The 23,142-nt window shown below is 38.6% G+C and overlaps 1 protein-coding gene across 1 annotated transcript in view; it reads left to right on the top strand.

The window, feature by feature from the left end:
• The window catches only part of LOC138326699 (eukaryotic translation initiation factor 5B-like), a 100,135-nt gene extending 78,876 nt beyond the window's left edge, over window positions 1–21,259 (top strand). Inside the window, exons 18-19 of the mRNA XM_069272703.1 lie at window positions 2,614–2,775; window positions 17,412–21,259. Coding sequence (XP_069128804.1) covers window positions 2,614–2,775; window positions 17,412–17,519 — 270 coding nt within the window. The 3' untranslated portion in view covers window positions 17,520–21,259. The remainder of the gene's footprint in view (window positions 1–2,613; window positions 2,776–17,411) is intronic.
• The last annotated feature ends 1,883 nt before the right edge of the window (window positions 21,260–23,142 follow it).

The following is a 23,142-nucleotide window of genomic DNA, read 5'->3' as shown; positions in this document are numbered from 1 at the left end:
CAGATCTCTAACAATTGATGAACTGCTGTAAAGGGAAAGTAAGATGTCTATTCATTAATATAGGGAATGAACTAAAAAGAAAGTGTACTTAGGTCGAGTAAGGATGGGTAGTTCAGAATGCAGCTTTGACTGAGGCAGATGCCTCCCTGTGTATTTGTATACCCATGCAGCTGTCTTCTCTCAGAGCCAGCTTCATTGACGTCAGAAACAGTGCCGGATATTGCTGGCAATGATAGTACAAGTCTCTCACACACTGCTAGTTCTGGCACTCCCCCAATGCCTCACCTTAGGAGCTGGCACAGAGTCATATCCCTGGGGGAGGGGGTCATAAAAACATACCTGAGGGGGGAGGGCACTGTGTCATATCTCAGGGGGAAGGGGATCATGAAAAGTTAAGCCTATTGGGGAGGGGCATTGTGTCATATCCCAGGGGGGGAGGGGGATCATAAAAACTTTCCTGCGGGGGAGGCGCACTGTGTCATATCCCAGGGGGGAGGGGGATCATAAAAACATACCTATAGGGGGGAGGGGCACTGTGTCATATTCCAGGGGGAGAGGGGGGGGGTCATAAAAACATACCTAAGGGAAAGGGGCATTGTGTCATAGCTTAGGGGGAGTCAGGGTCATTAAAACATACCTAAGAGAAAGGGGCATTGTGTGATAACCCACAGACAGTGGACAGGGACATCATGAAACCATACTTAATTGGAGGGGGGGGGCACTGCCATAACTAGGGAAATCATAATTAATCATTTCGGCATAACTTTAGGAAATGGGATGATAATGTATGCTTTAGACTGGGCAATGTCATAATCCAGGGGAATTCATGATATAACCGGAGGTATACAACAAAACCTGTGGAAAGGGGTCAGTCAGAAAACCTCTATCATTGTAAAGTTAGCAGGAAGTTTTCATATTATTGTCTCTCTTATATGGATAAGACCACTGCCACTGCAAATCCCTGGGGTCAGAAGGCTCTATTATTGCCAGGGGAGGGGGAATTCCCTAGGGTCAGGAGGCCCTGCATCTACTGGTTGAGGGGGAAATCTCTGGGGGTCAGGATGCCCTGTACCTCATGATGGAGGAGGGAAATCCCCGGGGTCAGAAGGCCCTGTATCTACTGGTGGAGGGGGAAATCTCTGGGGGTCAGGAGGCCCTGTATCTACTGGGGGGGGGGGGGGGGATACCTACACTAGGTGGACACTTATTGTTATACATACCTGGGGAGAGGCCTTTCATGTTACGGTATGGGAGGGGTGGGAAAGGAAGTACACTGGTGCTGCCCCTGGCTGGGTAAACAGATAAGATACCGAAATCTTGATATTACATTTTCATAACGTAGAAGTGTTACAGCTAACTTTATAGTTTTTGACGGCTCTTCACAGGGGTAGTACATTTTTGACTGGTTCTAATCTGCTCATGCTAGCTGTTAATATTGGGAAGCAGATACTATCGCAGGAGGAACTCCTTATCTGACTAGGAATCATAAGATGAACTCTAAAATGTTCCTACAATACTGGTACTGCACTTTTAAACAGGAAACCACACATCTTGCTTAATCAGATGATTTGTGTTGGAGGAAAGATAGTGGGGTCTGGCGGTCTGCCCACACCTGTGCTTGTCCTGCCTCTCTCCTCCCCCCTCTATCTATAGTCTACCTGTTGGCTTGTTGTGGTCTTAAGCTATAGCATGTAGTGGTCAGAAATTTAAAACCTGTGTAGTCTGACTAAAATCTGTAGTGGTCAGAAACAAAACCTCAGTAATCTGACTAAAATCTGTAAAGGTCAGAAATATAAAACCTGTGTAGTCTGACAAAAGTCTGTAGAGGTCAGAAATATAACACCTTTGTACTCAGACTAAAGTATCTAGTGTTCAGAAACATAAAACTTGTGTAGTCTTACTAAAGTCTGTAGTAGACAGAAACATAACACCTTTATAATCTGACCATTTACGATTATCCAGTCCCATCTAATACTCTCAAAACAGTGTAGTATAACTTCCTGTGTATCCACTCTCATGTTTTGTCGGATCGTATAATCAGAACTGTATAGTCAGACCCTTCCGTTTCTGACATCCCGTCTAATCTGTCATCAGATCAATTAGCATTCACATAGATCTGGCCACTGCTGATTCTGACATGCTGCTTTGATCACTTGGATGAAAACTGTTTGATCCAACGACATAGGTTTCTGACCTACTGCCTTATCCATCCTTACGATAAACCCTGTTTGTTTGCACTCCATCAGAAATTGTACAAATTTAGATTGAAAATTGCCTGCCCTGACTCTGAGGGTGATTACAAACTGTTCTGACCCAGGTCGCTGAGATGAAAGACAAGTGTTTTAAACCACAATTCTCATCCATCATTTCTTGGGAGTGTTTGTGGCCAACTGGATAAGATGATTCGACATATTGTCACAAACTTTTCATATCTGGATTGCGAGTTTACCATGTACTGACCACTGGTCAGTGGTTTTTCTGTAGGCACTCAGACTCTCATTCACCATTTAAACCTGCCACGTCCTGAAATGACCCTGGCTGTTAATAGGAAGTTAAACTAATGAAACCAAATTCTTAGGTGCAATTGATTAACAGAGGTATTTTATTTTTCAGTTTCTGGACATCGGGCGGGTTACAAGTCTCGAAGCCAACCACAAACATGTGGACATCGCTAGGAAAGGTATGGAGGTGTGTATAAAGGTGGAACCCATTCCAGGTGACACCCCCAAGATGATTGGCAGACACTTTGATGAAACAGACATGCTTGTTAGCAAGGTAAGTTAACAAAACCATTTTAATGTATGCATAAAAGCTGACTTGTAAAATCCTATCTTTTCATATTACAGAGTTATTGGCCCTTGGCAGATAGGTATTAATTGTGATGTTGTTAGCTTGTGAGTAAAAGTTTCACCAAATATGATGTAACGCTAAGAAACGCATAGTATAACAATAGACCTATGCCTACCTACAAGGCCATACAGGTCTGTGATATTCAAATATGGATTTGTTAATGTTATGTGAAGCATTTTATACGAAAACAGGAAATGGTAACTGCCACTTTATGTTATATTTTTTCTATCTCTCAAATTTTTTTCAGGTTTGAATAAATCTATTTGAGGTGTAAAACTCTAATCTCTGTTACATGGTTCTAATGTGACAGACCATTATGCCAGACACCAGTGTAAGTTTGTGACGTCTGGCATCTGTCAGTTCTTTCATCCGTTTGTCATACTATACTCTCACCTGCTAACAAAAACAGCTACACTTCAGTATTTTACAGAACGGACATTATTTCATCCATGTAATCCGTTACTTTTGTACAGATTTTGATCAAATTTGTGCAGTTGTCGTGTGTTCAGAGGGATAAGGTCAAATTGTGCATGTCATGTGATCAGAGTTAAAAGGTCAAGATCATTACTCTTTCACTTTTCTCAATAACAAGACCTTCTGGATCTATTTCTCTATAGATCTATCTATCTGTATATCAGATATGACTCTATCTGCCATTTGCATCTTGAGAGGTCTATTGAAGACAAGAATTGCCTTAAATTAAGTATTCATGTGGCGAGTTTAACTGTTTTTGTCACATTTTTAGCTCACCTGGCTCTGATCCCCCGGGGGCAGGAGGGGCGGGGCCCAATAGGGGAAATAGAGGTAAATCCTTTAAATCGCTACTTGTCATAGAGTTCTACATGGATTGTAACCAAATTTGGCCACAAACATCCTTGGGGAAAGGGGAACAGAACTTGTATAAATTTTGGCTCTGACACCCCGGGGCAGGAGAGGTGGGACCAATAGAGGAAATAGAGGTAAATCCTTTAAATCGCTACTAGTCATAGAGTTCTGCATGGAATGTAACCAAATTTGGCCACAAACATCCTTTTTGGAAGGGGAACAGAACATGTATAAATTTTGGCTCTGGCCCCCTGGGGGCAGGACGGATGGGGCCCAATAGGGGAAATAGAGGTAAATCCTATAAATCGCTACTTGTCCTAGAGTTTTGCTTGGATTCAAAGGACTAGCTAATTGTGACCAAATTTGGCCATAAACACCCTTGGGGGAAGGGGAACAGAACTTGTATAAATTTTGGCTCTGACCCCCTGGGCGCAGGAGGGGTGGGGCCCAATAGGGGATTTAGAGGTTAATATTAAAATTCCTTCAGAAAAGAACCTGTATTCAGAACATTACTCGGCATTACAAACCAGGTGAGCGATACTCGCCCTCTGGGCCTCTTGTTTTTATATATTTGGAGATATTTTACCAATCACAAGTGTAGGCTAAAATCCTTGTTCCTCCAAATTCAACTCAAAACCTACACCTCTATATAGTTATTAATTGTTACTGAATATCCATACTTTTTCAACATGAAATATTTAAAATTTATTAATAAAACTTATATTTCTGTTTTTGAGGAGCTTAATTTGTTGCTGTCCATATATAATTCGGTGGATCCATCTAATTGGAGGTTGCAAAGACATAATTATTTATGTTTCTGAATGACTTATCCCTATCATTGAAAAGATTGTCTTCATAGGAAAGCAGTTTTAAGGTATTTCCTGAACTTCTGTAATGTTTTCAAATGAAAATATTATGTTAAAGAATTCCTTGAAGTTGAAAAATGTACGTGAAACTGACCTCCGAACACCACGGCCTGTACTCCTGAACTACAGGGGATGATTTTGGTGGAGTATCTCTGGTGACACAAGGTAAAGCAAGTGTAGATACAGACTTACAAGGCCTGTGGTTGAGCTGTCATCTGTGAAAAGTGATTTCCGGTGACAACCATTATCACTGTATGTTCTGCCTGTAGTTAAAGTGTCACAGCCCTCTACTTCACCAGTATCAGGCCAGTTCAGGATGAATAGTTCAGGACAAGTATCGTAGTGGACAAGTACAGACCACAGTGTATTGAAGTCATTCAATAAGTACTGGGCAGCTTTTTTATTAAAGTCTGTAGGTTATAGTACTGACAGATCTCACATACTGTATCTTAGTGTATGTTCATACCATCCAATCTTGTCCTGTTTCCATATGTATAGCACCGGCTTCTATATCTAATATCATAGACAGTTCTACTTTAATTATTTGCTTCCTTGCTCTCACGGTCTTCTGCTTTAATACAATTTGTCAAAAATTTTAAATAACATGTGTGATACAGACCCTCTGGGTCTTTTTCTGTTTGTTTTTGTCAACATGTATATGAACAATCTAAACTTGGCAAGTATACAACACTTAAAGCCTGATGAGTTCAAATTGTTTTTTTCTCTTATCATAATTCTAAAAGTGTGTTTGTTTGTTGGTTTTTTGTGTCATATTTTAAAAAGCCTAAGGTATCATATACATAAATGAATTCATGTATGTATTGACTGTCAAATGCTTCCTCCAAATTGATTTAAGCTTGAAAAGTAAAATTACAATTTTGAATAAATCTTTAGCTGTTTACGAGTTTGAATAAATCATCTTCAGTTGTTTACTAGAAAGCACCAAGATGACCCAAGTAAATCTAGGTGTAGGTCATTTATAAATATAGGATTCTTTTCATTCAGATTGATGATTTGCAAAAAGAAATGAAGAAAAATGATGTTACAAGATATGACGAAATCGTAAGGAATTTACGTAGATAGTAAATAGAGGTGGACAAGTGATCCGCACTAGTGACATGTCAGGTTCACCTTTATATTTACAATTCAATTAGGCAGGGGGGGAATATTTGGTTGTTTGTTGATCCCTGGATCAGAAAATCAGGTGTACGCTGACAGTGTTGTCCTGGGCTAAGTATGAAGGAGTGTTGGTGGGTAACAAACTGACCTCTGGTCATCAGATAATTTTGGCTGCTGGTCAGCTGGTTATACTGATTCAGAACATCTGTTTCCGTCCCAGCCATCATTCATTTCTCATAAAATCTTTGCTAAAAGGGCAGGTTTTATTCGTCTGCCAACAGCTAACTTGAGTAAAGAAATGAAAACAGAATGTTCAAATGATTACGAAGAAGAAGATGATGTAAAAGTTATTGCTGGTATAACCCCTGATGTGATGAATACAAAATTTAAAGTAGGTTGATTTGAACCGATGTAAATTCTTCCGCTCATCAGGTAGTAAATTATCATAGAATTGAGCAAATCACAGCGGGGCATCTTTTGACATTGACATCCCTATAAAGTGTAGGTAGCGAGGTCACTGGGTACAAAATGTTGAGGAATTCCTTAGATGTTGTTTACAACAAACCTAAGTTCATTTTTCCACGTAGTAAATACACTGTACTGTAGCTACTCGTAAATTACATTATTACTCCATAGCTCAAAAGGATTTGTACATTTTTTCGCCTGTCATCTGCCAAAGAAATATGTATATGTACGCAGTTATGAATATGCCAGAATAAATTGATAATTCAAAATCATTATCATATCCTTATAAATATATGTAAATGTTTAGACATATGAAAAAGAGTAAATACATTATTAATGCTATAAGTCTATCTTTTAAGTGTTGACTCTACTTTTCAGTGACTTGGTTTAAGTAAATAAAATTAGAATTGTAACTTAGAGTCCTATAGCGTTTCACTCTATATCTCATGTTGACACTTTCAGCCATTCTCTTGTCCCATATCTAGAGCTTTCACTCAATGCTGAATTAAGCTTTCTCTTTTAATTCTGACACAATATAAAGACAAGTATATAATCATAAAAGAAAATATCTCCTTTTTGGGGGGTCGAAATTATAAAAAGCTTTGAGATATTTTCCAACTTTTGAATTTGACATTTATTTTAAGCTTTGTTTGTAGAATGGATTACACTGGATATAACCTGAGTTCATGTTTTAATTACTCATATAGATATAAATTACAAAGACTTGTCTTAAGTTAAAACGCTACCCTACAGTAAGTGTGCTAATTAAGTGACTGTAGTAGGCACAACTATTCATTTATGCATTTTTATCCATCCCCAAAAAATGAGTGAAATTAAGATTGATATTGAAACCTTGAAGGGAAATGGAGAATACTATGTAACAATTATTAATTTATAGTACATTTGTCAGCTATAGTTGTACAAGAGAATGTTTTACTTTTGTAAATTGTATCAAGATTCAAGAAATTTTATTTAAGTCACATAACAGAACAAATACAACATTAGCACTGTAGTGCTATTCTTGTGACAAACACATGTATATTCATAATTATACACTGATAGACTTTACAATGACAATGACACAGAAATATTACATTAATTGAAGTAAGCATAGTCACTTTGAGTAAAACAGTAAGTTAATATTGAACACTAGTATATCACACTGGTGTTACTATAGAGTAATAAGACACTGCAAGAGTGTAATATACATATATGCTGATATGGCAAAAAAGAAAAAAATTGACAGAATAAACACTTACATTGTGATTATCTAGCTCACCTAGCCCAAAGGGCCGGTGAGCTTATGTCATGGCACAGCGTCCGTCAGTCAACATTTTCTTTAATTTGCTACTAGTCATAGAGTTCTGCATGGATTATAACCAAATTTGGCCACAAACATCCTTGGGGGAAGGGGAACAGAACTTGTATCAATTTTGGCTCTGAACCCCTGGGGCAGGATGGGCTTGGCCCAATAGGGGAAATAGAGGTAAATCCTATAAATCGCTACTTGTCCTAGAGTATGGATTGTAACCAAATTTGGCCACAAACATCTATGTGGGAAGGGGAACAGAACTTGTATAAATTTTGGCTCTGACCCTCCGGGGGCAGGAGGGGCGGGGCCCAATATGGGAAATAGAGGTAAATTATATAAATTGCTACTTGTCCTAGAGTTCTGCATGGATTGTGACCAAATTTGGCCACAAACATCTATGCGTGAAGAGGAACAGAACTTGTATAAATAAATTTTGGCTCTGACCCCCGGGGGGGGGTTAATATTGGAATTCCTTCAGAAAAGAAACAATGAACCTTTATTTAGAACATTACTTGGCATTACAAATCAGGTGAGCGATACACGCCCTCTGGGCCTCTTGTTTTTATTAGCTCACCTGGCCCGAGCTTATGTCATGGCGCGGCGTCCGTCGTCCGTCCGTCCGTCGTCAGTCCGTCAACATTTCCTTTAAATCGCTACTAGTCAAAGAGTTCTGGATGGATTTTAACCAAATTTGGCCAAAAACATCCTTGGGGGAAGGGGAACGGAACTTGTATAAATTTTGGCTCTGACCCCCCGAAGACAGGAGTGGCAGGGTCCAATAGGGGTAATAGAGGTAAATCCTATAAATCCCGGGGGCAGGAGGGGCGGGGCGCAATAGGGGTAATAGATGTAAAACATATAAATCGCTACTTGTCCTAGAGTTCTGCATGGATTGTAACCAAATTTGGCCGTAAACATCCTTGGGGAAAGGGGAACAGAACTTGTATAAATTTTGGCTCAGACCCCCCGGGGGCAGGAGGGGCAGGGGTAAATAGAGGTAAATCCTATAAATCGCTACTTGTCCGAAAGTTCTGCATGGATTGTAATCAAATTTAGCCAGAAACATCCTTGTGGGAAGGGGAACAGAACTGGTATAAATTTTGGCTCTGACCCCCTGGGGGCAGGAGGGGCGGGGCCCAATAAGGGTAATAGAGGTAAATCCTATAAATTGCTACTTGTCCTAAAGTTCTGCATGGATTGTAACCAAATTTGGCCAGAAACATCCTTGTGGAAAGGGGAACAGAACTTGTATAAATTTTGGCTCAGACCCCCCGGGGACAGGAGGGGCAGGGGTAAATAGAGGTAAATCCTATAAATCGCTACTTGTCCTAGAGTTCTGCATGGATTGTAACCAAATTTGGCCAGAAACATCCTTGTGGGAAGGGGAACAGAACTTGTATAAATTTTGGCTCAGACCCCCCGGGGGCAGGAAGGTCGGGGCCAAATAAGGGAAATAGAGGCAAATCCTAAAAATTGCGTCTTGTTCTAGAGTTCTGCATGGATTGTAATCAAATTTGGCCAAAAACATCCTTGGGGTTAACAGAATTCGTATAAATTTTGGCTCAGACCCCCCGGGGGCAGGAAGGGTGGGGCCCAATAAAGGAAATAGAGGTAAATCCTAAAAATTGCTACTTGTTCTAGAGTTCTGCATGGATTGTAACCAAATTTGGCCAAAAACATCCTTGGGGTTAACAGAATTCGTATAAATTTTGGCTTTGACCCCCCTGGAGCAGAAAGAATGGGGCCATATAGGGGAATTAGAAGTAAATATCCAAATTCCTTCAGAAAAGAAACAATGAACTTATATTCAGAACATTACTTGGCATTACAAACCAGGTGAGCGATACAGGCCCTCTGGGCCTCTTGTTTTATTTACATTTTTAGCCATATTGGCATATATGTATACATGATACATGAACATATAGATATATCACTTTTATTCCTAAAGTTACCGCAATATATTCATCCGTTACTTAAACTTCTGGTGATCATAAGGGAGATTGAGGTAATTAACTCACAGTTTAAATGTGAAGAGGAACATTTGGTTTGGTTTTCAGATTATAATTTCAAATTTGGATCCTGAATTACTGTAAACCTATATATTGTAGCACAGTTAAATTTCAGCCCAAGTGCAAAAACAAATGTAAATTATGTTTATTGTTGCAGATATAGATTAGCGTAATTCGGGTTTTCAATACAGGAAATATGTACCTTTTTTAAAAAAGTTTGCACTGTAGATGAATTAGTGCTTCGAAGACAGTGCAAAAAGTGCTAAAATAAAAACTACCGCAATAATTAGTATGTTTACAGTAAATCAAAGTTTAAATATAGTGTGAAAAAAAGAAATGTTTTGTTTAGTTTCGGTACTCTCCACCCGTTTGGCCTTTTGTGACTCTATATATACCTTCAACCCTATAGGCCTTTTGTTTCTCTATCTATACCTCTGACCCTATCTGCCTTTAATCTCTATCTATACCTTCGACCCTATGGGCGTTTTGTTTCTATATCTATACCTCTGACCTTATCTGCCTTTTGTTTCGCTATCTATACCTCCCACCCTATTGGCCTTTTGTTTCTCTATCTATACCTCAGACCCTTTGGGCCTTTTGTTTCTCTGTCTATACCTCCGACCCTATAGGCCTTTTATTTCTCTATCTATACCTCCGACCCTATAGGCCTTTTGTTTCTTTTTCGATAACTCCGACCCTATAGGCCTTTTGTTTCTTTGTCTATACCTCTGACCCTATAGGCCTTTTATTTCTCTATCTATACCCCCGACCTTATCTGCCTTTTGTTTCTCTGTCTATACCTCTGACCCTATAGGCCTTTTATTTCTCTGTCTATACCTCCGACCCTTTAGGCCTTTTATTTCTCTGTCTATACCTCCGACCCTATAGGCCTTTTTTTTCTCTGTCTATACCTCCGACCCTATAGGCCTTTTATTTCTCTGTCTATACCTCCGACCCTATAGGCCTTTTATTCCTCTGTCTGTATTGCCTTTTATTCCTCTGTCTGTACCTCTGACCCTATAGGCCTTTTATTTCTCTGTCTATACCTCCGACCCTATAGGCCTTTTATTTCTCTGTCTATACCTCTGACCCTATAGGCCTTTTATTTCTCTGTCTATACCTCCGACCCTATAGGCCTTTTATTTCTCTGTCTATACCTCTGACCCTATAGGCCTTTTATTTCTCTGTCTGTACCTCTGACCCTATAGGCCTTTTATTTCTCTGTCTATACCTCAGACCCTTTGGGCCTTTTGTTTCTCTATTTCTTCCTCCCACCCTATTGGCCTTTTGTAACTCTATCTATACCTCCGACCCTATAGGCCTTTTGTTTCTCTGTCTATACCTCTGACCCTATAGGCCTTTTATTTCTCTATCTATACCCCCGACTTTATCTGCCTTTTGTTTCTCTGTCTATACCTCCCACCCTATCGGCCTTTTGTTTCTCTGTCTATACCTCCGACCCTATAGGCCTTTTATTTCTCTGTCTATACCTCCGACCCTATAGGCCTTTTATTTCTCTGTCTATACCTCCGACCCTATAGGCCTTTTATTTCTCTGTCTATACCTCCGAACCTATAGGCCTTTTGTTTCTCTGTCTATACCTCCGACCCTATAGGCCTTTTATTTCTCTGTCTATACCTCTGACCCTATAGGCCTTTTATTTCTCTGTCTATACCTCCGACCCTATAGGCCTTTTATTTCTCTGTCTATACCTCTGACCCTATAGGCCTTTTATTTCTCTGTCTGTACCTCTGACCCTATAGGCCTTTTATTTCTCTGTCTATACCTCAGACCCTTTGGGCCTTTTGTTTCTCTATTTCTTCCTCCCACCCTATTGGCCTTTTGTAACTCTATCTATACCTCCGACCCTATAGGCCTTTTGTTTCTCTGTCTATACCTCCGACCCTATAGGCCTTTTGTTTCTCTGTCTATACCTCTGACCCTATAGGCCTTTTATTTCTCTATCTATACCCCCGACTTTATCTGCCTTTTGTTTCTCTGTCTATACCTCCCACCCTATCTGCCTTTTGTTTCTCTGTCTATACCTCCGACCCTATAGGCCTTTTATTTCTCTGTCTATACCTCCGACCCTATAGGCCTTTTATTTCTCTGTCTATACCTCCGACCCTATAGGCCTTATATTTCTCTGTCTATACCTCCGAACCTATAGGCCTTTTATTTCTCTGTCTATACCTCCGACCCTATAGGCCTTTTATTTCTCTGTCTATACCTCCGACCCTATAGGCCTTTTATTTCTCTGTCTATACCTCCGACCCTATAGGCCTTTTATTTCTCTGTCTATACCTCCGACCCTATAGGCCTTTTATTTCTCTGTCTATACCTCCGACCCTATAGGCCTTTTATTTCTCTGTCTATACCTCTGACCCTATAGGCCTTTTATTTCTCTGTCTATACTTCCGACCCTATCTGCCTTTTGTTTCTCTGTCTATACCTCCGACCCTATCTGCCTATTGTATCTCTATCTATATCTCTGTCTGTACCTCCGACTCTATCTGCCTTTTGTTTCTCTGTCTATACCTCCCACCCTATAGGCCTTTTATTTCTCTGTCTATACCTCCGACCCTATCTGCCTTTTGTTTCTCTGTCTATACCTCCGACCCTATAGGCCTTTTACCGATAACAGTACTGTTCAGTCAACATTAGGGTAGTGGTGACGTTGAGCTGTTTGAATCAGTTTGCTATTTATCACCCAGTTTGTACTCTCCAAGATCAGACCACCTTTTATGATTATAAATACCAACTCAAGTGTTCATTTCATTAAGCTTTTAGTGTTTTTGTTTTTACTAAACTCTGTTACTGTAATATAAAGTCTAAAATGAGTGATTGGGTAGTATAGTGGTTAAACCACATACCATTCACCTAGTCATCTGGGGTTCGATTCCTGACACGGATGTGAAAAGGTCAGGGATCACCTGTCTGATTACTTGGTTTTTCTACGGGCGGTATATTTCCTTCAAATTTAAGACCACTCACACACTTACATGTGGTATGTAAATTCAATAAAGTTTATGTTACGTCTGCTTTACAGAGGTTTGATTTGTAATAGGTTTCTGATGGACTGAATGTGGTTACATGTATAACTTTATAGAATCCTTCTGACATGGTTCTGTTTTTGACAGCATAAATATAGCGCTATGAGTTGCACAGGGTTCTGTTTTTGACAATATAAATCTAGTACTGTGAGTTGCACAGGGTTCCGTTTTTGACATAGTTTTGTTTTTGAAAGCATAAGTATAGTACTATGAGTTGCACAGGGTTCCATTTTTGACATGGTTCTGTTTTTCACAGCATAAATATAGTGCTATGAGTTGCACAGGGTTTTCTTTTTGACAGTATAAATCTAGTACTATGAGTTGCACAGTGTTCCATTTTTGACATAGTTTTGTTTTTGAAAGTATAAGTATAGTACTATGAGTTGCACAGGGTTCCATTTTTGACATAGTTCTGTTTTTGAAAGTATAAATATAGCACTATGAGTTGCACAGAGTTCTGTTTTTGAAAGTATAAATATAGTACTATGAGTTTCAGAGAGTTCTGTTTATGACAGTATAGATATAGTACTATGAGTTGCACAGGGTTCCGTTATTGACATAGTTTTGTTTTGACAGGGTTCCGTTTTGACATGGTTCTGTTTTGACATAGTATTGTCTTTTACAGGGTTCCGTTTTTGACATAGTTTTGTTTTGGACAAGGTTCCGTTTTTGACAGGTTAAGATGTAGTACTATGGGCTGCGTTGTTGGTATCAATGACCGGGTCAGGAGACTTTATCGGATGTCACCTAAATACCTCTACATACTTGTCATATCTCCCTGATGTATTGGCCCTGTGTCAGGGATTACAGAACGACAAAAGATAATCCCCGCTGTCATGTACCTGTCACAGGGGCAAGTCCAGACTCCCCGGGGGGTGGGGACAGGATCTACTACAGATTAAAGTGACGACTTGATTTCAGTCGGGCTGTACTCCAGAAATATTGGTGACTAGTGCAAACCAGTACACCTGTTTTAGTTCGGGCAGGAACACTCACCCTGTCTGTATATTGTCATAAAATACTGCATGGATTTTAACAAAATTTGGTCAGAAACTTCCTTACGGGAAGAGGATCAGTTTTTGTAGAAATGGTGACCCTGACCCCCCTGCCCCCTATTGGGTCCCCTTCCCGCCCCTCCAGGGGTAGGAGGGGTGGGGCCCAATAGGGGAAATAGAGGTAAATCCTATACATTGCTACTTGTCCTAGAGTTCTGCATGGATTGTAACCAAATTTGGACACAAACATCCTTGGGGGAAAGGGAACAGAGCTTGTATAAATTTTGGCTCTGACAAGTAGCGATTTATAGGATTTACCTCTATTACCCCTATTGGACCCCGCCCCTCCTGTCTAACATCCTTGTGGGAAAGGGAAAAGAACTTGTATAAATTTTGGCTCTGACCCCCCGAAGACAGGAGGGGCGGGGTCCAATAGGGGTAATAGAGGTAAATCCTATAAATCGCTACTTGTCCTAGAGTTCTACATGGATTGTAACCAAATCTGGCCACAAACATCCTTGGGGAAAGGGGAACAGAACTTGTATAAATTTTAGCTCTGACCCCCCGGGGGCAGGAGGGGTGGGGCTTAATAGGGGAAATAGAGGTAAATCCTATAAATCACTATTTGTCCTAGAGTTCTGCATGGATTGTAATCAAATTTGGCCACAAACATCCTTGGAGGAAGGAGAACAGAACACGTATAAATTTTGGCTCTGACCCCCCCCCCCGAAGACAGGAGGGGCGGGGCCCAATAGGGGAAATAGAGATAAATCCTATAAATCACTATTTGTCCTAGAGTTCTGCATGGATTGTAACCAAATTTGGACACAAACATCCTTGTGGGAAGGGGAACAGATCTTGTATAAAATTTTGACTCTGACCACGGGGGGGCAGGAGGGGCGGGCCCAATAGAGGTAAATCCTGTAAATCGCTACTTGTCCTAGAGTTCTGCATGGATTGTAACCAAATTTGGCCACAAACATCCTTGGGGGAAGGGGAACAGAACTTGTATAAATTTTGGCTCTGACCCCCCGGGGGCAGGAGGGGGCGGGCCCAATAGGGGAAATAGAGGTAAATCCTATAAATCACTATTTGTCCTAGAGTTCTGCATGGATTGTTACAAAATTTGGCAACAAATATTCTTGTGGGAAGGGGAACAGAACTTGTTTAAATTTTGGTTCTGACCCCTCATTGGCAGGAGGGGCGGGCCAAATAGGGAAATAAGAGGTAAATACAATGAACCTGTATTCAGAACATGACTTGACTTTACAAACCAGGTGAGTGATACAGGCCCTCTGGGCCTCTTGTTTTCTTTCAACAAGCTATTGTCATTTGTCATTTAGAACTCAACATGTAATGCAGAGTTCTTTCCCATCTTTTTCTGCAATTTTGTTCATTTCTAGCTCATCTATTCGAAGAAAAGGAGGAGCTAATGTTGTCACCCCTGTGTCGGCGTCAGCGTTGGTGTCCCATTTCACGTTTAAGTTTTTGAGCAAGTTTCTGTTTAGTCAATTGTTTAAGCTTAGGCCATTCCAATTTGATTTGTTGTTCTTTGAATTTTGGGATTTTAAAATAGGAGCGAGCGAGCGAAAAAATTTTAATTCTAAAAATATTTTGAAAGCGGAAAAAATTGGAGTGAGCGAATATTTTCACAATATTTTTTATTAGACTTTTATGTTTATTTCTTGAAATAATAATTACTAGTAATAACCGAGTTTTTATGTTAAAATTTGAGTTTTGCTGTTTTCTTCAGTGTTTTCAACATTCATAACTGTATCAAAGATGTAAAAACAAGGAAGTCTAATGTTAAGGTATTTGTGCAGCTATTGAACATATGCTATTACACAAAATGCTTTCAATGCATGATATACATGTATTTCAATTTTAAGACAAATCTTGACAATTTTAACATTAAATAGCAATGTTTAATACTTAAAAGGAAATAGTCAAGAAAGTTTAACTTCTTGTCAATAATTTCAATAATTAATTTGCTGTTGACAGAGCTATCAGCAAAAACCAACAAACAAATAGAAACAATCAGGGATTAGCAATAATGGAAAATATTTAAACCAATATAACCTCACCTGACATGTACATTCTTTCTTAGTTGTCACATAATATTGTATGGAACTGACTATTTTTGTTTAGCAAGTTTCTAACTTAGCTGCTCAAACTTTGAATGAGATAATGCATATGTTTATAAATGTATAACTACAACAGCGTACAACAACATAATTCATTTTAATCACATTAATTCATTGTCTCTAAAAAGTATATTTTTAAAAGAATATATGGACAGTACGACTCTAAAGTTTCACATGTATATCAGCATTCATATCATAAAAGAAATATTCTAAATTTATAATTGATGATTTTCTCATGAAACGCTTTGAGTAAATCAAACGCAAACATTCATATAACCTATAACACAAAAATGAAGGCAAATGTATGTTATATTGTCGTAGAAAGTAACACTAAAGTAACACTAAGTTTGGATCTCAGTAAAAATGTATAATTTACTACCGATGTTAATTTGACCGAATAGCAGACGAATCGTCACCTAGCTAGTTGTAGTCATGCAGTCAAAACATGTTTGCAAATGCAAACTATGTTGGCCACGTGTCAAAATTCACATTGACGAGGTCTTAAGATATAAGGCAACTGAGGTGTTAATTAATTAGCGATTGCCTTCAAATAATGGACATGCTTGATTACCGTTATTCGTTCGTACGTCGGCCAGTCAAATCACCTGTCATGGTCGCCATTTTTAAAGTGAGATCGAACGCAAAGTCTTTTAAAAGAGTTGCAGACATCGGCAAAACAGACTGAAATCAGGACACGTCCTATTAAAAAAGTATGCGTCCCTCAGTCTCTACCTCAAAGTACCACTCTGCACGTGGTGGCGGAAAAACTTGATATTTCTGTTGTTGTAAAGGTTTGCAAGACGCTTGCGGGTTTGAAGACACAATGTACGAATAATTCAAACATCTGAGTGACCAGGAAATGATGACTAGTAAAAATGAACCCTATGAAAATTTGCCTGGGTTCGTCAGATTCCCGGACAAAAAAATGAGGAGCGGTAAAAAAAAAAAAATTTATTTCGTTTTCGGAAAATAGGAACGCGAAATCCGACGAACGAGAAATCAAATTGGAATGGCCTTAAGTCATCATAAATGTTTATGATTTTATTTTCCGAATGTGTATGGATGCTGAACGTGATAATTAAACCAATTTGGGGCCCTTTAGGGGTTTTTTGAGTCTGTTAATTTGTCATATTTCCATGTTGAAGTTTTTGAGCAAGTTTCTGTTTCGTCAATTGTTTAAGCATAAGTCATCATAAATGTTTATGATTTTATTTTCCTAATGTGTATGGATGCTGAACGTGATAATACAACCAATTTGGGGCCCTTTAGGGGGTTTTTGAGTCTGTTAATTTGTCATATTTCCATGTTTAAATAGTAAATACTTGAACATCAACTTCTTCTGAATAGGCGAGCTTTGCTGTTCTCCAACAGCTCTTGTTATCAAAAGTTGTGCATGGTGGGAGGGGCAGACATAATGACAGAATGTGACCTATATCCAGTTGTCTGTTCTTCATGTCTTACAAATATTTTTCAGGTTTATCAGAAATTACAAACCTGTTGTCACGAAAAATGTATATCAAGTTGTGAACAGAAATGTCGTTGTATGACTTATTGTCATATTATGTTTATAATGAGGCAGTTGATGAGATGATCAAGGCAGTGTGATGACAAACTCATCATCATTATGTAAATAGATTGCAATCCACCATTTGAAAGTTTAAAATACTTTCTTGCACACATAACTTTTGAACACTTCATTTCAGCTAAGAGTTCCAGCTAAATGGTATTTTGAAAAGTTTGGAAAATAAAGAATACCTTTATTGTATATTTCAGATCTCCAGGAACTCGATAGACGCCGTGAAGAACTACTTCAGGGAGGATATGTTGAAAACGGACTGGCAACTCATGGTAGAACTTAAAAAGAAATTTGAGATTTTATGAAATCCCCTAATGTCTGGATGTGCATGACAGAATGGAAGACATGATCAAGACAATAGAGAGTAGGGGACGCTCATCCTAGAGAACAGCAAGTCCTGTATGTCATCAAGATCTGAATGGCGCTGTGGAATTTGTTGAGGAAACTATTGAGTGCTTATAAGAGAATTTCTCGCTTTTTTTCTTGGGGAATAAAGAAGAAACCCAGAAAACTGTGTGAAAGTGCTTGAAGCAAAATTGGTGCAGGATAGTGACTCTGTATAAAGGCATGGTATTTAAATTCATCGTGACACAGTAGAATGAACATACATGTTGTCATAGATGGGGTATATACTTCGTCATATGGTATAACCTGCCAAATATCAGACATGATTCAGTGATTTCAATAAAATCATCTATTTTTATCCTGGAATCTTAAAAAAAAAGGTGAAAAATTGCCTTGGATTATTTAAAGATGTATTAGATATTGAAGGTTTGGTCATTTTCATCCAAGGTTCAGATATTTATTCTTTGATGGAAAATCTATCCTACCTATACATACCTCTGGGAGGTCTGTGGAGGGGATTTTCAACTGTGAATTCTGTTCCTTGTCCAAATTTTGTTTTCCGCAAGGGGGTGTCAAATGCTTTTGAAAGTGTGACAAATGTAGGGGAAATCATGTTTTTCATAGAACAGGGGGGGGGGGGGGGGAAGAAAAATGTTCAGAGGATTTATTTTAAAATGTTGAGAAATGAAATTCAAATGTGTTTACGGAAACACCTCTAGATGATCTGATATTGTTGGTTAAGCATTTTCAGTTAATGTTTTCAGTTAAATAGCATTTATCTTCTTAACATTTTTTTCAGATAAGATAATGAAATTTGTTTAGCTAAGATTATGAAATTTGTTTAGCTAAGATTATGAAATTTGTATAGCTAAGATTATGAAATATTTCAGCTAAGATAATGAAACTGTTCAATTAAGTTCATGAAATTGTCCAGTTAAAGGTAGGTTTTGTTCAACCAAATAATTATTTATTTTCTAAATCCGATAAACGGAAGAAAATGTGGTAAAACATATCAAAAGTACCTCAATTTGATTTCTTAATACGTATGATATTGAACAAATGTGTCTTGAATAAAAAATTGAAGGAAATCCTTGATTTATTACGATCGTAAGGCTGACAGGATTATATAGAGATTGAACAGTGTTTTGATTGCGTTAAAGGTGGTATGAACGCAATGGGATACAGACATATTCAATGTAGCGCGTTAGCGCTACATGTAGAATATGTCTGTATCCCATTGCGTTCATACCACCTTTAACGCAATCAAAACACTGTTCAATCTATATATTTACATAAATAAATCTACCTTTACGTACAATTTAAAACGGTGATGGTTGCTAAGTTGGGTAACTACGGTAGTCAGGATGACCGAAGATATAGTTCCGATTGTTGAATGTTATAGCTGCAGTTTGGTTTGAAATACAACAATGACACTTTTCAATTATTTTCAACATATATTTTTTTTCATTTGATAATATATATTAATAATGTCCGTTTCGAATAATATTGAGATAACCAAGGCGGAACGACTACCGGTATGTATCGTTGTCAGGGTAGTGATGCGGTCCGAAGTGAAGCGAGCCGCCATATTTGATTTTCAACCGAGGAAAGTGACTGTGATAAAGCCTATTGATGGTATGACCGTTGAGCTGCTGAATGTTTGTCATGTATGTATCGTTCTAAGAATGCGATATACACTAAATTCTTCGCAGTCATGACTTTTATTTTATTGTACGGAGGATAGACAAGTGTTTGCGTGTGTGTAGGCCTATTTTGAATGCAAAGACGGGGCCATTTAAGCTGATGATACTGTTTCGGATAGGCTACCTGTAATGTTTTTTTTTCTGGAAACCTGTATATGATCTGTTAACCTATTGTTCGCTTAGACGCTCCCAGAATTATTCACCGACAATCAGATGTTCTGTATATTTAGGTGAGATGAGTGACCGTACACACATGTATATCTGACGTAACTATGGGATTCCCCGAACATTCCTGAGGAAAGCCCCCCCGGTTGTAGCCCCGACCAGCGATTCATTTTGTAGTTTATTACCGTTACAATGCTTGAACACATGTTTTGTTTTGATGTCAAATACATATTTAATTGGATCTAATAAAAACTCTTTATTGTTATTTTAAAATCCGTCAACTTATGACGCAAAATCTTATCGAAGCGTGAACTAGAAGTAGTCCGAACCTGCACTGCGTTTGTATTCATACGTCATTGCGTTTACGCTAATTTGAACGCAACTCCCCTCCCGTTGACTATATAGGGGCATATGTAAATATATGCAAATGGAGCTGCGATGGATCGTGTTGTTTAAGTTTCGCGCATGCGCATTGTTACGCACTAAAAGTAAACGAAATGGCTGAACGAAAGCGTGTGAGAAAAAAACATGTATCAGAATCGGCATCAAAGAGTAGGAAATTAGAATGGAATCGGTAGCATCCTATGATATCTCCAGGGAATGAAACTCAGAGATGGCATGTAGCAATAGAAGAAACAGAAGCCACATCTCAAGCAGAACTCGCCTGGATTCTGTTGGGTCGTGTTGCATGTGGCAGAAAAATTTCAACACATATGCCAGCGCACATACAGCGGCAGACTAACTACATATATGTTTGGTGTACTAAGCTAGCGAGCGTATGTCAGTAACTTGAAATGTTATAGATTATATGACATGTAGGGTATTTTTAGAGGAGTATTTTCCTGGTCAGGCTAGGCAACTGACCACCCATATTGTTCGCTGTATGCATTGAAAATGATCTGAAGATTATATCTATGAACAGGATAAAGGAGAAGGTAAGTTAAGACTCGAATATGGCCTCAAAATTAATTCTCCAGTAAAAAACAACATATTTTGCCATATAACAGCTGAATACATTTGCTTACACATTACATCCCGAAAATATCCCGCATGTGCCAATTATGTTCACTATGACGTCATCAACATGCAGTTTTCTGCCATTTTTCACAAAAATCATTGAAAAATCATACTTTTTGAGCGGTTTTCTCTAAAAATGAATGTGGCCGCCTTCGTGGAGCAGAAAAAGATTTTCACACGTTGTGAATCGTGTATTTACGCAAATCCATGCAAAATGTAAAGTTGCTCCAAGGTGGCGGCCAAATGCATTTCAAGCCTTTTCTAACCTAAAGATGATGAATTTCTAGCAAAATTTGGCGAGAAGAGGAAAATCATCAATTTGATGACATCATAGGTGGGACACATCGTGTACACGGTTATAAAAAATTATGTTTTGATGAATGGCAAGTATGAGAGTATTTATTGATATGAAATTGATGGGGATCAGAGGTAATTTTTTTCGGCCTGAAAAATTAAGGCCAAATACTGGTCCTATCATATCTACTCCTTTCAATTTCATAAACTTTATATTTCATTGGGCGAAACCTACCTAACATAAAGAAATTTGTTCAGCTAAGATAATGAAAATGTTCAGTTAAGATAATGATTTTTTCAGTTCAGATAATTGCCATCTTATTTTTTACCAATAGATGAATCTTTGTCTTCACTGTGTACTGTATGGTATATTTCCACAATTTTTAAAATGATAAAGAGTATTACCTGGGGAAGATGTATTTTTTACAAAAGACTCTCTCCCAAAGTGCTTCATTTGCAAATGCTGTGAATTAAGAATTAGGACAAAGGTATGAGGAATAAAATTTATTTCTTCAGTACAAGGATGTGTCTGTTGTTTGTTTAGATCAGGTACTGTAATTGTACATATTTTAGCAGTGATCTTTGTGTTACCTACACACTCATGACTATATAGTATTACATAGCCACTTTCTGTATCCGACCCAAAAAAAGTGCCCCCATCCCTATAAGCACCCCTCCCTTTTTTATCCCCCGCCCAACGAAGTTGGCGGGGGATACACAAATGGGTTCCGTCCTTCCGTCCGTCTGTCTGTCCATCCATACGAATGGTTTCCGGAGCATAACTCTAAAACCAGTAGAGATATTTCCACTAAACTTCATACACACATTAGTCTTATGGTTTAGTAGTGCCTTTTGCTATTTTTAGGTTTTCATTTTTTGCATTTTTTCCGTAACCATGGAAACTTTGCTGAAAATATCATATTTTTGTACCAGGTTCGTTTCCGGAGCATAAACTCTAAAACCATATTTTGGCTCTGGAGGGGAACAGAACTTGTATAAGTTTTGGCTCTGGCCCCCAGGGGCAGGAGGGTGGGGCCATAGGGAAATAGAGGTAAATCCTATAAATTGCTACTTGTCCTAGAGTTTTGCTTGGATTGTGACCAAATTTGGCCACAAACTCTTGGAGGAAGGGGAACGACTTGTATAAATTTTGGCTCTGAACCCTGGGGCAGGGGGGGGGCTAATAGGGGATTGAGTTATATTAAAATTCTCAGAAAAAAAATAACTGTATTCAGAACTTATTGCATTACAAACAGGTGAGCGATACAGGCCCTCTGGGCTCTTGTTTCCGTAACCATGGAGCTGAAATATCATATTTTGTACCAGGTTCGTTTCGGAGCATAAACTCTAAAACCAGAAGAGATATTTCCACGAAACTTCATAGACACATTGGTCTTATGGTCTAGTAGTGCCTTTTGCTATTTTAAGGTTTTCACTTTTTGTACTTTTTTTCTGTAACCATGTAAACATTGCTGAAAATGGCAGATTTTTGTGTAAGAACCGTTTCCGGAGCACAACTCTAAAACCAGCAGAGATATTTCCATGAAACTTCATAGACACATTGTTCTTATGGTCTAGTAGTGCCTTTTGCTATTTTTAGGTTTTCATTTTTTGCACTTTTTCCGTAACCATGGAAACATTGCTGAAATATCATATTTTTTTACCAGGTTCGTTTCCGCAGCATAACTGGAAAACCGGTTGAGATATATGCACGGAAGTCCATAGGCACATTAGTCTGATGGTCTAGTAGTGCCTTTTGCTATTTTAAGGTTTTCACTTTTTGTACTTTTTTTCTGTAACCATGGAAACATTGCTGAAAATGGCAGATTTTTGAGTAAGAATCGTTTCAGGAGCACAACTCTAAAACCAGCAGAGATATTTCCATGAAACTTCATAGACACATTGTTCTTATGGTCTAGTAGTGCCTTTTGTTATTTTTAGGTTTTCACTTTTTGTACTTTTTCTGTAACATTGAAACATTGCTGAAAATATCATATTTTTGTAGCAGGTTCATTTCCGGAGCATAACTCTAAAAGCAGCAGAAATATTTCCACTTCATACACACATTCATTTTATGGTCTAGTAGTACCTTTTGCTATTTTTAGGTTTTCATTTTTTGCACTTTTTTCTGGGTTTTTTTCATACACATAAGTCTCCACAATCAAACTTACTTCAGCTTTGATATCTCCATTGGCGTGGGATCTGAATGACTATGTCCTTGTTTAGACCTCAATTTCACTTACCTGGAATTAAATGCAGACTGCAATCATGACAACTGTGTAAAATTCTTCATTGTTAGCTTACCTGGCCCAAAGGGCCGGTGAGCTTATGTCATGGCGCGGCGTCCGTCGTCCGTCGTCCGTCCGTCCGTCCGTCCGTCTGTCCGTCAACATTTCCTGTAAAT

Source organism: Argopecten irradians, chromosome 7 (genome assembly GCF_041381155.1).
Source record: "Argopecten irradians isolate NY chromosome 7, Ai_NY, whole genome shotgun sequence".
In the NCBI taxonomy this organism is placed as follows: Eukaryota; Metazoa; Mollusca; class Bivalvia; order Pectinida; family Pectinidae; genus Argopecten; species Argopecten irradians.
This window is presented reverse-complemented; position numbering and strand designations above follow the sequence as displayed.